Source organism: Camelus ferus, chromosome 9 (genome assembly GCF_009834535.1).
Source record: "Camelus ferus isolate YT-003-E chromosome 9, BCGSAC_Cfer_1.0, whole genome shotgun sequence".
Classification (NCBI taxonomy): domain Eukaryota; kingdom Metazoa; phylum Chordata; class Mammalia; order Artiodactyla; family Camelidae; genus Camelus; species Camelus ferus.
The window spans coordinates 49,894,492-49,909,172 of record NC_045704.1 but is presented as its reverse complement, the minus strand read 5'-3'; the positions used below and the strand labels follow the sequence as shown (position 1 = coordinate 49,909,172).

General features: G+C 49.0%; 1 protein-coding gene across 2 annotated transcripts; it reads left to right on the top strand.

The window, feature by feature from the left end:
* Positions 1–346: 346 nt before the first annotated feature.
* On the top strand, positions 347–12,940 carry LOC102523730 (carbohydrate sulfotransferase 6). 2 transcript variants are annotated; one of them, XM_032486760.1, is made up of 4 exons: positions 347–1,145; positions 1,277–1,574; positions 9,976–10,019; positions 11,034–12,940. In XM_032486760.1, the coding sequence occupies exon 4, from the start codon at positions 11,050–11,052 to the stop codon at positions 12,232–12,234; it is 1,185 nt and encodes a 394-aa protein (XP_032342651.1). In that variant the 5' UTR covers positions 347–1,145; positions 1,277–1,574; positions 9,976–10,019; positions 11,034–11,049; the 3' UTR covers positions 12,235–12,940. The 2 variants fall into 2 exon arrangements, with proteins under 2 accessions (XP_032342651.1, XP_032342650.1); XM_032486759.1 differs by having other exon boundaries at positions 9,976–10,051.
* The last annotated feature ends 1,741 nt before the right edge of the window (positions 12,941–14,681 follow it).

Sequence of the window (14,681 nt, the reverse complement as noted above, 5' to 3'; positions counted from 1 at the left end):
GTTCACGCTTTTTAAAAGGAATGTTTCTTTGTGACCACATAAGTTTTAAATGCCTGTTGGGGAAAACGTGTAATTACAGAAAACTAAAGAAAATAAGCTGTCTGTAAATCGCTCCCCAGAAGTTATCACTGTTGGCGTTCTTGATGCTTATCTTTTTAATCTTTCGTTTCTAATTGTTTTGCTATCATAAACAACACTTATGTTAACCTTGCATAGAATCCTTTTTGTTCAAGATAGATCCTAGAAAGAAATTACCAATTCAGAAAGCTTATGACCGTTCTTAAGGATTTTAATTTATCTGGCCAAACCGCATCCTGGAAGGAATGCACTAATTTATACTCCCAGCAGCAGAGATTTCTTTTAGAACCCAACACGGATTACAAGAGGTCAGAATTTTCTACCTTTTTCAGATGATTGTACTCTGTTACCCGTAGGAGGAGATAACATCTTTATTTATTGAAAAATACCCTGTATTTATCCAGATCTGCTATCAAGCTGGAGCCTCTGGGTCGAGGCTAGAGCAGCGAGGAGACAGGAGGAGGGGGACAGCCAGTTTCAGGCCTAGAGCCTGAGGGCCACCTGGTGTCCCGGCCCCTCCCAGCTGAGCTACTGAGAGAGGAGGCCTCGCGCTCGCCTGGCACTTGGCTTAGGGCTGAGGCTGGGGGCTTGAGCGGTTTGGATTCCAAGTTATTTCGCTATGAGGATGCCACCGAGAGCGCGGAGGGGCAAAATTAATTCTATTTCCTTCACAAGTGCCTTTTGTGTTCCCAGTAGCCTCCTTTCTCTAGGGATTGGAAGGGGAGACACTTTTTTGGTCAATTAGTGGGATGAGAGGTGATTCTGCGAGCGCCCTTTGACATCCTTGGCCGAACCGTACGTCTGCGGCAGCCCCCGGCCCACCTGTGCCCTCCTTCCCCGGGCCCGCCCCTGGACGGCCGCCCCTCCCCCGAGGCGTGGCCCCTCGGCCGGGGGTGGGCAGGGTAACGGGAGCCAGGGGCCAACCGGCTTTTTCCTTCCTTCTCTCCCGCCCCGGCTCCCGCCCGCGGGCTCCGGGACCACAGCCACGTCTGAAAGCGCCTCATTGTGTGCGCTCCGCTCCTGCCGGCAACGCCGAGCAGCGCCGTGGGCCGCGGGCGGCCGCACAGGTAGCGTGGGGCGCGGGGCGCGGGGCCGAGCACCATGGAGGATCCGGGTCAGGAGGGCTCCAGTCTGCTTCTTATTCTTGCCCCAGGACTGCTCCCATAACATCCCATTTTTACCACACCTCTTTTTTTAGGGCACTCCTGCCCTGTTTCCAGGTTCTCGCCGCCTTGGGTCTCCAGGTGCCTCCAATATCTTGGTATCCGCTTCCCAAGTCCATGCCTCTTTGAGCTCTCTCCGGGTGTCACTGGGTGTTCCTTAATAGCCTTGGGGCCCTTCGAAACAAATCAGCCCCTGCGGACTCTCCTGGCGAAGAGACAGAGAGGCTGTGGAGGGGAACTTGGAAGAGACGACGTTCAGAAGCCTTTGCTGAGACCGGGGACAGAGGCGTCCGCCTCCCCCCGCGCCAGTCGGGCAGGGACGCCTCGCTTGGGGTACGTTGGTTCGTCCTCTCTCCGCGCAGGATGCCCACACCCTAGGCGGCTTGGGCCTGGGCTAGTGGCACAGCTGGGGAGGCGTTGGTCTTGCAGCCTAGTCGGGTGTGCGGGGAAGAGCGGAGGGTGGTGGTGGTGGTGGTGGTGGTATTGGAACGTGAAAAAGGCAGCGCCACCCCAAGTGCTTGTTCCAAAGTGGGGCTTTAGCTGCGCACGAGATCACTGCTAGGGATCCCTTCTCTCTTCAAACTTGAGTTTCAAAGAGTATGGCTTTAATCCACAAAGCTCTCCAAGGGCTTTTTCCATGGAACTCTGGAAGAAAAGCAGCTCGGTGAGTGAATTTGGAACCAGATCCAGCTGAATCTGAGTCTGGAGGGCCCTGTTCCTGGCTGCGGGATCTCTGGCAACAATAGAGACCTCTCTCCGCCTCAGCATAGGTGCCCAGCAAATGTTAACTCTCTTTTCTCTTCCTTCTTGAGGCATGAGGGTGGGAAAACTGAGGCCTCGGGAGCAGAAAGGACTTGGCTGACTTTAAACCGTGAGTGAGTGAGCCAAGTACCAGAGCTAATAAGAACAGCATGCTGCTCAGTGAGCCTTGGCTATCTAAGGGTTAGGTAGGCTATTCTAGTTACTCCTTTCCATTCCCGGTAGGCGCTGTCAGAGCCCCCTTTACAAAGGAGTCTGTTGAAGCACCTGAGAGGTTAGGAGTGACTTGCTCAAAGTCGCACACCCCACTGGTTGTACAGGAAAGATTTCAACCCAGCTTCTAGAAGCCATACTTCTCGCCATTATTCACTGTCTTCTGTTTGTAAGTGTTGTCCCTGCCTAGCTTTGCCACTTTCTGTTCCTAAGGTGCTGGGGTCCCTTGAACCTGGTTAGGCTATTATCCTTGAGTTTTCCTTATGAAAAGGCTTTCCCTTGGATTCATAGAATATAGTTTCCTTTGGATTCATAGAATTCACATAGAATCGTAGTGACCCAGGATTTGGAAGATTCCTGAACAAATACTTATAAGTGTACTATGTGCCAGACATTGTCCTGAGTCCTTTATAAATATTAATTCATTTAATCTTCAAATCAATGAGTTAGGTTATATTATTTCCCCTATTTATAGATTTAAAAAAAAAAACAGGCACAGAGAGATTCACTAACTTGCCTAGGATCACACAGTAAGTGATCAAGTGGATTTCATACTCTGAGCGACTGTGCTACTCCTGCTCCCTCTAATAAGAGAGAAAAGCATGTCCTGCTTCTAGTCTAGTAAGGGGAATTAGGTACAGAAATGCATGAATAAGATGATAATAGCATTAACAATGATTTCTTAATATCAACTGGTACTCAGTCCATATTAAAAATTTCTCTGATTGGCTCAAGGATATCTTCTTGCACTTGGTTTGTTTGAATCAGAATCCAAACAAGGTCCACATGTTGTCTTTAGTTGTTATATGTTTTGAGTTGTACTCTTCTAAAACAGTCCCTTCCCTTTGCTTTTTATGTCATTGACTTGTAAGAATGATTTTCTTTTAAAATAAATTAATCAAAATAAGAGGTTAGAAAAAATAAACCAGAGACCATTCCAGATTATCCCTGTATAAGAGGGCTCAGTCCACACCTGGGGGAACTCAGAGGAATGTGCAGAACATGCATCCCTTACCCCCATTCCCTGCACGTGCTACTGCAGAAAAGAGGTGGGAGTCTCGGACATTAGGTGTTGTGTAAAGTGCACTTCGAGGATCCCAAAAGCTCAGAGCCAGGGAAAAGGTTTTATATGTTGATATCTGCTCATCTGCTCTGAAATGCCCCCGGGGTGGCTCTGAGCCAAGGAAACTTGAGGCTCCTTTCCCAGACTAATTTGATTTCATTTCCCAATAGATTCCTGCAGGCAGATCTGTTTCCTCCAGCAGTATCTGGGCTGGGCGACTCTAGCTTCCCTGCCTCTGGCTGATGCCATGCAGCTGCCTATCTGGGCCAGCAGAGAGACGGCAGATGTGTCGAGAGCTTAGGGCCAGACATATCTCCTACCACAGCGTGGCCCAGTTCAAAGCCCCAAGGGGCTTGGGTCCTTGACAAACCCCTCAGGTAGTTCTCCAACCCATGCCCCTCTCCTCTGACCATTTGGATACTCAGGCCATCTGGGAGATGGCTTGCAGGCACCTCTCTCCCTGCAATGAAAGCTGAAGCAGGCAAACTCCACCCATACCTTCTTTAACCATTGAAATAGAACTGATAATTTATGACTGACAAAGTAATAAAAGTCGATTGTAGGCCAGCCAGAAAATGCAGTAAAGCACTAGCAAGAAAAAAAAATTACCTGTAATCTGGCCATAGAAAGATAACCACTGGATATTCAGCACGCATCCTTCTGGATTTCTTTCTATACATATTTGTGTGTTTTTTTAAAATAACAGATTTATTGAGATATAATTCATATATTTTAAAGTTCACCCTTTTAAAATGTACAATTCTTGGGCTTACAGTAGATTCAATCTTGTGCGTTAATCACCTCGAGTTTCACCTATGTTGTAGCACGTGTCAGTATTTTTTTTTATTGCCAGATAATATTCAGTTCTATGGATATACCTCATTTTGTTTATTCATTCATCAATTGATGGATATTAGGGATGTTTCCACTTTGGTGCTATTAGGAATAATGCTGCTGTGAAAGTTCACGAACAAGTTTTTTTGTGGACATATGTTTTTAGTTCTCTTGGATTTATGGTATTTTAGAGTGGAATTGTTGGATCACATAGTAACTCTAGGTTTATTTGAGGGACAACCTGTTTTCCACAGCAACTGCACTACTTTACATTCCCGCCAGCAGCACCTGAGGGTTCCAATTTCACCACATTCTCACTGACACTTGCTATTACCTGTCTTTTTTAGTATAGCCATCCTAGTGGATGGGAAGTGGTATCTTATTGTAGTTTTGATTTGCATTTCCCTAATGACTAAAAGTGTCACGTCTCTTTTCATGCACTTATAGACCGTATGTAAGTCTTGTTTGGAGAAATAGCCACTTAAATCTTTGGCTCATTTTTAGATAGCGTTATTTATCTTTTACTGTTGAATTGTAAGAGCTCTTTATATATTCTAGGTACAAGTCTCTTGCTATATATATGATTTCCAAATATTTTCTCCCATCTGTGGGTGTCCTTTCCCTTTCTTGATGGTGTCCTTTATTACTCATGTATTTTTAGTACAATTGTATGTTTTGTTACTTGTGTCTTGTCCAGCTGACATCATGTAGTTAAGTACTATAAGTTCAACAGTTAGGGTTCAAATTCTGACTCAGCTGTATGGGTCCTTTAGGCAAATTCCTAAATCTTTCTAAGCCTTAGTTTCCTCATCTGTGAAATAGGGATGAGCATCAAGTCCACTTCATAGGGTTGTTGTGAGGCCATCCTGATTTAATCAGAAGATGGGAGGGAAGGCTTGGCGTATAGGAAGCTCTCAACAGGCGGTGTTTACTGGTGTTCCCCATTTCCCACGCCACCATGAACACTTGTCCTCTTCCTCCTCTCTCTCCCCTTGACTCCCTTGCTACTTTCCCCCTTTCTCTTGTTTTTCCTTTTCTCTTTCCCTCCTCCTCTTTCTTGCCCTTCTTGTCAGCCTTCTCGATAGCTGATGCCCTGGGCTCCATTAGAGCTAGTTTACCTCCAGGGGTGACCTTTGATGCCTAGAGTCCACAAGCCCTCATCCAGAGTCTGTTGTCTCTAGCCTTTGGGATTCCTGAACAGGGACAGCCTCCAGCTGACGCCAAACTGAGAGAAATCTTAGCCAGGGATTTGTACCAGGTGTTACCTTTCACTCCCTTAGATTCTAAGCCAGGGCTGGGAGAGGCTGGTGACAGGAGGAGCTGCTGAGTGAAGGGCAGGCAGAGTGGGGCCACAAGGGAGTGCTGCCCAGAGAGCTGGATCCCTGGGGTCCCCCTGCCCCCCTCTCCCATGGCAGACCATCCCCTGCCCCATAGCTCAGTTTTCCCATCTGCGCATCAGGTAGCACTATAGCGCCTTCTTATGTCTCTTAGGCCAAGAAATAGGGATGGTTAGCAGCTATTGTAACTTTAAGGTGCTCAGCAGAAAGAAATATGGGACAAGTGGGGAATCACTCCCTTTGGATTTGATTCACAGAGTATCTGATATCAATTCAGCCAATATTTTTTTAATATCATCTACTCACTCAGTCTTTGGGACAATCCTTGACATGACACTTACTGTCTTTTTCAGTCACAATTCTTAACTGTTTATTAAAATAAAACATACATACAGAAAAGAGCACAGATCACATAAAAGTACAGCTTGATGACTTTTCACAAGGAACATGCTCTTGTAATCAGCAACCCTACCAAGAAACAGAGTGTGACCAGCCCCTAGAAGCTCTGCCCCTGCTCCCTTACAGTTCTGCCCTCACCTTATCCCATCAAGGGCACCCACTAATCGGAGCTCTTAGATTCAAGAGACAGAAACTCAGCTCATGCTGGCTTCAGAGAAAATGGAGTATTTTCCCCAACTGAGAAGTGCATGGGTGAAATTTGCACAGCTGGATCTGATGCTGGCAGGTTGCTAACAGACTCCCAGTCTTTCTTTCTCTGTTCATTTCTCTCCTGTGTTGGCTTTATATCAGGTGTTTTTCCTCTTCAAACTGCAAAAATCCTGGCATTGAACTTGGGACTGATGTCCACTCCCAAGCTGGTCGCTGTGGCAGGGGAACAGCAATGTGGACTGCATAGATGAACCCAGGTGTGGTGGGTCAGCCCTATCCAAACCACACACACTTTATGTGGGTGAGGGGTGGTTCCTCAAAGAAAAAAATCTAGAGGCTATTATCAAAAGAAGGGGGAGCATGTTCTGAGTGAACACAAATAGCTGAGCCCCAAACTAGATGCCAGAGAACAGACACTCCCTTGCAGAAAAACCAGCATCCCAACCCTCAAGTTGCTCACAGGCAAGAAGGGGAGGCAAAGTGTCATGCAAGGCAGAGCAGTGTGTGCCTGGAGAGAGGCACAGATGAGAGAGGTGTCTTCAGAGATGCTGAGATGGCTCCTGGTGGGAGTCTGGGGTGGGTACTCACAGTGGAGGGGTCAGGGAGCATGGCGCTTGCTCAAGGAATAGTCATGACTCCAGGTCATCTGAAGCATACCTATGCTGCCTGGGAAATGGGAAGTTAGGTTGGAAAGCCGAAAGTTGCTGAGTAGGAGAACGGCAGGATCCCATGTGGGGTATAGGCAGTGCTGGTGGCTCTGTGCAATATGGATTGGAGGATGGCCTGGTGGGGGATTTTGCCAGGATCCAGGAAGGAAGTATGCATGTTAGGACTAGCATGGCCTTCCTGCAGTACTTGTGGTACTTACTTGATGTCTGAGCCGCTCACTTAGACCACCATCTGATCCCTTGACCATCTCATGGGTATATCTTTAACATCCCCAACTAGATTGTCAGCTCTACCATGTTAGGGACCCTGGGGACATTGGCCCTCCTGAATTGGTCCTTTTGCTTTCCCATCTTTTCTCTGTTTTCTATATTTTATCCATCACTTATCCTTTTGTTGTTGTTGTTCTACTTTCTCCATTTCCTCAGTTTTATCTTTCAGCCCTTCTATTACAAGTGTAATCTCTAAGGCAGTTTAACTCTGAGGAAAATAAAGGGTGTACAAAAAAAGTAATGTACCCTTGTAGTGCTTTATGTTCTTTAGCTGTGAGCTGTTTTATGAAATCATATAGTGTACATTTTGAATACTGACTTAACCAAAACTTATTTTAAAAGTGTGTATGTATTTCTCTTTCTGTGTGTGTGTGCATGAGGGTGTGTAAAAAAAATAAATCTTTGTCTTTCATTATAATCAGTCACTAGAAAAGGCCATAAATTATACTAGTCACAATTTACGCCTTAAAAAAAAAAAAAAAGAAGTAACAGCTAATAAACTTGAAAGCAATTACCTCTTGTAAAGTAGCATTCTGGAGCAAGAAAATGACTCATGATAACAATTTGACTTTTTAAATGATGTACATTTTAAATTACTTTAGTTATTTTAAAACAGGTAATATGTTCATATGGGCCAAAATTCAAAAAATACAAAAAAGGACTTACATGAAATATCTTTTCCCAGCTATTTCACTCCCATCCGAAGGGAAACTAATATGGTCACTGTCTTGTATAAATTTCTGGGGATACCTTATGCTTATTCAAGCTGTGTGTATTATGTTGATAAAAGTAAATTTTAGAAAGACTTTGTGAAAAAACATCTTCAGTGACTTGAGAAAGACAACTCTGTAAGGTTGTTCCGGTTATCAGGGTAGAAGGAGGAACTTTCTATTTCTTCTATGGCCTCTTGCACTTTACTCCCACCCATCTCCCCTGAAATATATGATTATTTTAATCATCACCATTCTCATCAACATCACCATCAAAGACTTGGTGGAAATTGGAAGCAGGGCTGCCTCCGAGGTGGGCCTGGGGAAGTCATAGGGAACAGAGGATGTCATTTCCTTTTGACTGAGTGGCCCTTGCACGCTGGTGTGGGCTGTGTCTGCTGGAATATGGGGCCCCTTTTCCAATTTGCACAAATCATGAGCCCACGATGCCCTCACCTGTACCTTTAGAATTTTGTGCCACCTCTATGTAACACCTTTTCCAAAAATTAAAAAGGAAACAATTCATAGGGGAGGAAGGCAGCCCTTCTATTGGGGCCTTCATTAGGCAAAGACTTAGGAATGGGACTCACTGCAGAGCCCTACACTGGGAGTCTGGGACTTGGATTTCAATCCCTTCCCTTCCCCTTACCAGCTGTGTATTTGTGTCTTTGCACCCAATGCATCATTTTAAAAAGACAAGGATAATTTCTACCTCCTAAGGATTTAGGGAAAATATAATTCAATCATGAAGATAAAGTACACATTAAGATGCCTCCCTGACATGTTCTTCCTGACTTTGAACCCTGGGACGGTTTGTGGGTGCGCTGAACATAAGGCACCTTATCAGAAAACCCCCAGCTGGGACCTGGACTTCTCTGGACACCCGGTGTGGGTAGGATGTTTCGATCCCCTTCCAAGTCTTGAGTTCCAATCATGGGGTCAGATAATAGATACTGTATTGTGTGTCACTTAAGAATACCTCTGGCTTCCCTGGAGTGCAGGATGTCAAGATCCTCCTTACCCAGGGGAGGGCAGGGCTGGCCAGGGCAGCTGTGTTTGGGCCCAAGCATCAGGGTCCTGTATTCTGCAGGGATCTTCCAGGGTGGGAGAGGCCAGCAGCCTACAATCAGAAAGTGCCAGGAACTTAGAAATAGAAGTCCTGGATTGGAGTCCCAGCTTCCCTGCTGTCTCTCCAAGCTATGGGTCCTTCGTCTAAAAAATTGAGATCATAATACCCACCTCCAAGGCTGTTGAGCTAAATCATCTAGCACTTGAGGTAATTTATGTCAGCAAATAGGAGTTAGAGTTTCCTTATTTTCCTGCACTCTGTTCTCAGGGGAAGCACATCCCTGAGGAGAGCAGGTTAACGTGTGCACAGCAGATGGGGGGCTGCTGTCTTTGTCCCCCAGGGGATGCAGGTGTGGGTGTGGGACCCCAGGAGGCAGTTCTGGACTCAGCAGGTGGCAGAGCTGTTGGCCTCATCTGCCCTTGTCTGCAGCCTCCTCTTAAGAGGAGGGAGCAGAGATGGGCTCTGCTCACAGTTTAGATGCCACTGACTTCCCTCAGGGGTGACATGGACAGGGAAGGGGGTTGGTGGGGAGCAAATGCTGTGAAAGGAAAGAGGAAACTTCCAGGCCCTTCCCTTCCAAAGCAGCTTATCCTTAAGATCATTGCAGGACCAACAGTGCAAAGAGGAGAAAATTCTGGGACCTCAGGATGTGGGAACTGGGCTCGGTATTCCTTTCAGTCCCCTATGGGACACTCTTAAGATCCACTAAAGGACCCAGGGGTGATTGGAAGCTACAGGGGGCATAGGAGATGCTGGGATTCCAATCATAGGTGACCTCAGGCATCTTATGTAGATGGAGACCTCCCATGGTTCCTCCTCTTCAGACACAGCTGAATTCTACAACAGTAACAGTAACTAACATGGGGCCCCTTGGAACTTTACCAAGCCCTTTGCAGCAGTAGTCCTCACAAGAACCCTATGAGGTTAAACTTTATAGTTCCCATTTTACAGAGAAGGAAATTGAGCCTTGGGGAAGTCATTTGACTAAGGTCTCATAGCTCCTAAGTGGCATCAGAGAGACTCCAAGCCAGCCCTCTCTCTGTACCCAGCAGGAGATACCGTCAGTTCACTCCCATCTAGTAAAATGTATGGAGCCACTGGCCTGGGCCCAGCTCCAGCCAGGGCCAGGGCAGCTTGGCTCCCAAGTGTGTAGGGCTCTTCCCCTGTAGGACTTTGACCCAGCCTCCCTCCTGCTTTCTCAGGTGGTGAAAAACCTCCAGACATCTCCCATGGATTTGTGATCCAGGTGGGCAGCTCTCCCAGCAGCCCTGGACAGCAGTGAGTAACCTCAGCATGGGAAGGGGCCTGGCTGCCCTCATCTCTTCCTTGTCTCGCTCCATCCTACCTTTCCTTTAACTGATTTCTTCTGCAAACTAACACGAATCCAGGAGAGCCTCCCTCTGGAATCTGTGCATCCTGCAGCCCTTCACTCTTCATGGGTGAGAGCAAGTTGTTCTTTGTCTATTGTTTCCTTTTAATAACTAATGTTGTATCTGCTTGGTTTTTTTTTTTAAGTCAAACAATGCAGAAGCACACTATGTAGAAAGTGCAGGGTTTTGGGTATGAGAGCTACCAAGTGTCCCACGTCCCCCCACCCCCATGTTCATCCCAATACTCCAGTACCAGAATTAATCCACCTTTTTACAGATGGGCACACTGAGTCACAGAGAGGCAAAGCGTTTGGTCCAAGTTCATAGGCTAATAAGTGGCGGATCCAGGACCCTGCGGGAGCCAAATCGCCCATCAGGCTGTTTAGCAAAACAACACAAAATTGTTCCCCTAAAAGGAATTTTTAAGTGAAAGGTGGGAATTCTGTTTTAAATATATTTCCCTGAGGATGAGAGGGTATAGCTCTGTGGTAGAGCACGTGCTCGGTGTGCACAAGGAACTGGGTCCAATCCCCAGTGCCTCCGTTATGGAGTTGGGAGGATGGATGAAGAGAGGGAGAGAGAGATTTCGCCCCACTCCCGACAGAAAGAAAAAGCAGGGTGAGAAGAGAAAGAAAAGGAAAAAGAAACATTGCCTAAAGTATTGTGAAACTGGCCTTTTGCTCTGCAAAAACTAGAGATAATGGCTTATGGCTTAACGTCACTTTTCCTGGGTGAGCCCCCAACTGAGGTGGCTGTGGCCTGAGGAAGCAACGACAGGTTGGGTGATCAAGTCCCAGGGCTGCTCGCTGTCAGGACCGGGCAGGAATTGGGGTGTGGGACTGGGGAGCGGATCGCGGTCCTGACCGCTGCGTTCTCGCCCCCACTTGTAGGACCCGGGCCGGCGGCATGTGGCTGCGGCGCGTCTCCGGCACGGCGGTGACCGCGCTCCTGCTGGCGCAGACTGGCCTCCTGCTCTTCCTGGTCTCCCGGCCCAGGTCACCGTCCCCGGCGGGAGGCGAGGAGCGGGTTCACGTGCTGGTGCTGTCCTCATGGCGCTCAGGCTCGTCCTTCGTGGGCCAGCTCTTCAGCCAGCACCCCGATGTCTTCTATCTGATGGAGCCCGCGTGGCACGTGTGGTCCGCCCTGTCGCAGGGCAGCGCGGTGGCGCTGCACATGGCCGTACGCGACCTGGTGCGCTCCGTCTTCCTGTGCGACATGGACGTTTTCGATGCCTACCTACCGTGGCGACGCAACCTGTCGGACCTCTTTCAGTGGGCGGAGAGCCGCGCGCTGTGCTCGCCGCCTGCCTGCAGCGCCTTCCCGCGCGGCGCCATCAGCAGCGAGGCGGTGTGTAAGCCACTGTGCGCGCGGCGGCCCTTTGGCCTGGCCCAGGAGGCCTGCCACTCCTACAGCCACGTGGTGCTCAAGGAGGTGCGCTTCTTCAACCTGCAGGTGCTCTACCCGCTGCTCAGCGACCCGGCGCTCAACCTGCGCATTGTGCACCTGGTGCGCGATCCGCGGGCGGTGCTGCGCTCCCGCGAGCAGACCGCCAAGGCGCTGGCGCGCGACAACGGCATCGTGCTGGGCACCAACGGCAAGTGGGTGGAGGCCGACCCGGACCTGCGCGTGGTGCGCGAGGTGTGCCGCAGCCATGTGCGCATCGCCGAGGCTGCCACGCGCAAGCCCCCTCCCTCCCTGCGCGGCCGCTACCGCCTGGTGCGCTTCGAGGACCTGGCGCGGGCGCCGCTGCCGGAGATCCGAGCGCTCTATGCTTTTGCCGGCCTGAGCCTCACGCCGCAGCTCGAAGCCTGGATCCACAACATCACGCACGGGGTCGGGCCCGGCGCGCGCCGCGAGGCCTTCAAAACCACGTCTAGGGACGCGCTCAACGTCTCGCAGGCTTGGCGCCACGCGCTGCCCTTTACCAAGATCCGCCGCGTACAGGAGCTGTGTGCGGGCGCGCTGCAGCTGCTGGGCTACCGGCCGGTATTCTCCGAGAACGAGCAACGAGACCTCACCCTGGACCTGGTGCTGCCCCGCGGCCCGAGCAGCTTCAGCTGGGCATCATCCACTACCGCTGAGCACCCGTAGCGGAAGGAAGCCCCCAGCTGTGGCTGGCGCTTCCAGGAGACTTGCGTGGTGTGGGGAGGGAGCTGGGGCACACGGGGCGCTGGCTTCTACAGGAGGGGCCGTGAGTTGGGAGCCCCCCACCATTCCGGAGTAGGAGGACCGAGTCCCCAAACTATGTTTCTTGCTCCCCACTTCTTGGTTTTCCTTTGAGTACTCTTTAGGAGCTGGGTTCCCATCTGGCACACTCTACATGTAAAGCGATCTCGTGCCCCCACTTCCCCTGGGCACAGGGAATAAGTTCAGCCGACTTGGCTCCTACACCAGCACTTTCTTTCCCCTTGAGTCTCTTCTTCCTCTGGATGCCTCATTCTGCAGCTGAGAAGGGTGTGCCAGCCTTGCCTGGAGTGAAGGGGCACTGTGGTGAGCTGGACCCGAAGTTAGTACATCTCCGCCCACACACACCCCGGATGCCTCCCTGCGCGCCTACCCCCTCCCCAACCCCAGGCCCCTGGCACCACAAGCCGCTAAAGCCAATGCGTTTATATTTTCCTGTATCTTTAGCAAGAAATCAGACAAGGTGTGTTGTGGTTTCCTCTTACTCTCTCTGCCCCAATCTCCCAGGAGCCCAAACGCCCCTATCACCTGCCTAGATAAGGTGAATCTTTGATTTGTCCTGACGGGAAAGTTCCTACCTACAGAAATAAACATAATTAACCTGTATGATAGAGATTAGCGTTTACAGCCTGTAAAATTTGACAAAACTCAAAAGTGAAGGGACTTGTCCAATGCCACACGATAAGAAGGATAAAGGGAGAAGGGAGGTTTGCTCTGGGGCTACAGCAGGGAGGAGAGAGTGAATCAGGCTTGCAGAGACCTGTTTCCGGGGCAAAGAAGGGTCAGATTTTCCCATCCTATTTCCCTAAGGGATGAGCAAGCAGCCCTGGCTGGGGCCACAGCTGTGGGGTGAGATATGAGAAGTGATGAGCTCTGTGTCCAGAGTGCAGAATCTAGGGAGCCTCCTGGATAAGCCTGGAGGGAGGCAGTGAGGAAGAGAGGAGGAGGGAGAGAAGGCTGGGGAGGCTTGGGCAGCAAGCCAGGCAGAGTATGTGGCAGAGCATGAGGTTGGCAGCAAGATCAGTGTTGGGAGGGCAGGTCACAGGAAGAATGTAACTACATAAAGCTTGCCAGGAGCTTGGAAGGAAAAAGGCTCTGGAGTGGTTGTCTTCCCTTGGTCCTTATGGGCCAGGCCCAGGAGGAGAGCACAGTATGATTCCTAGCTGCACACCACAACACCTGGCTCTGGCAGCAAAGGGTCTTAAAAGGGATGCTAGATTTAAAAAGTGTGTGTGGTGGAGGGTGGGAGGGTGATATTGAAGACGGCTAGTTGTAAGCTCAGGAAATGAGAGCAAACAAGTAAGTGCTCAAAAAATGTTTAAAAGAAAAAAAAACCTCACAGAACCGCTAGGAAGGACAGGGAAGCAGATATGAGTCTACACAAATAGAATACTCCCAATCACACTGGGATGCGAGGTTGGTCTGGGGACTGACAGTTGCCACCAGAACACCTGTGCACATTACCTCTGGATGTGAGGGAGCTGCCCTCTCCCCATTGCCATCAGTCACCAGAAGGAATTCTGGAGGTTGCTAGCTTCTGATTCTCAGCCTGGGTGTGGCCTTGGATTAGTGGGACCTGGATTGTGGACCCACATCCTCACTGCAAAGTAGGCAGGAAGGGCAAGGGTGATCTGGCATTTTTCACTTCTCTTCTTGCCAGGAGCAGAGGTATATTGACCTTGAGGCTGGAGCTTCAGGATGCCTCATTTGGGGATCCATCAAGCTATAGAAGCTTCAGATCCCATAAAACCTCTATTTGCCTCTGCTCACAATAGCATGGGGAAAGTAGTTGAAACCCAGACTTTATTAATGGAGACTTCAGTTTAGAAAGGCTTGGGTCACATGGCTTAATACACAGGCTGGGACTCAAACTGACATCTTTGACAACAATGATCATGGTTCTAACAAGTAAACCAAACTGGGGAGGCAGCAAAGGACTCCATCACAGGCGTGGAAAACCAGATCATTTACCTCCTTAGAAAGCCAGATTGTAACCCAGGGACGTGGGTCTCTGGGTGTCAGGGAGCTGTCCTGATATTTTGTTTGTTTCTAGTTTCATTGGGAAATAATTAACATCCATCACTGTATAAGTTTAAGGTGTACAGCATGATGGTTTGATTTACGCAGATTGGGAAATTATTACCACAGTAGGTTTAGTTAACATCAGTCACGTCATACAGAGAAAATGAAAAAAAAAATTTTTAATTTATAAATGTTATAAGAGATAAAGACTTAATTCCTCCATCTCTCCTTCCTCATCCTCTCTCCAAACTTACCATACTTTTAATTATGTAATTGGCCCACTGTACTATGTTAGTTCCAGGTGCACAACATAGTGATTCGATATTTCTATA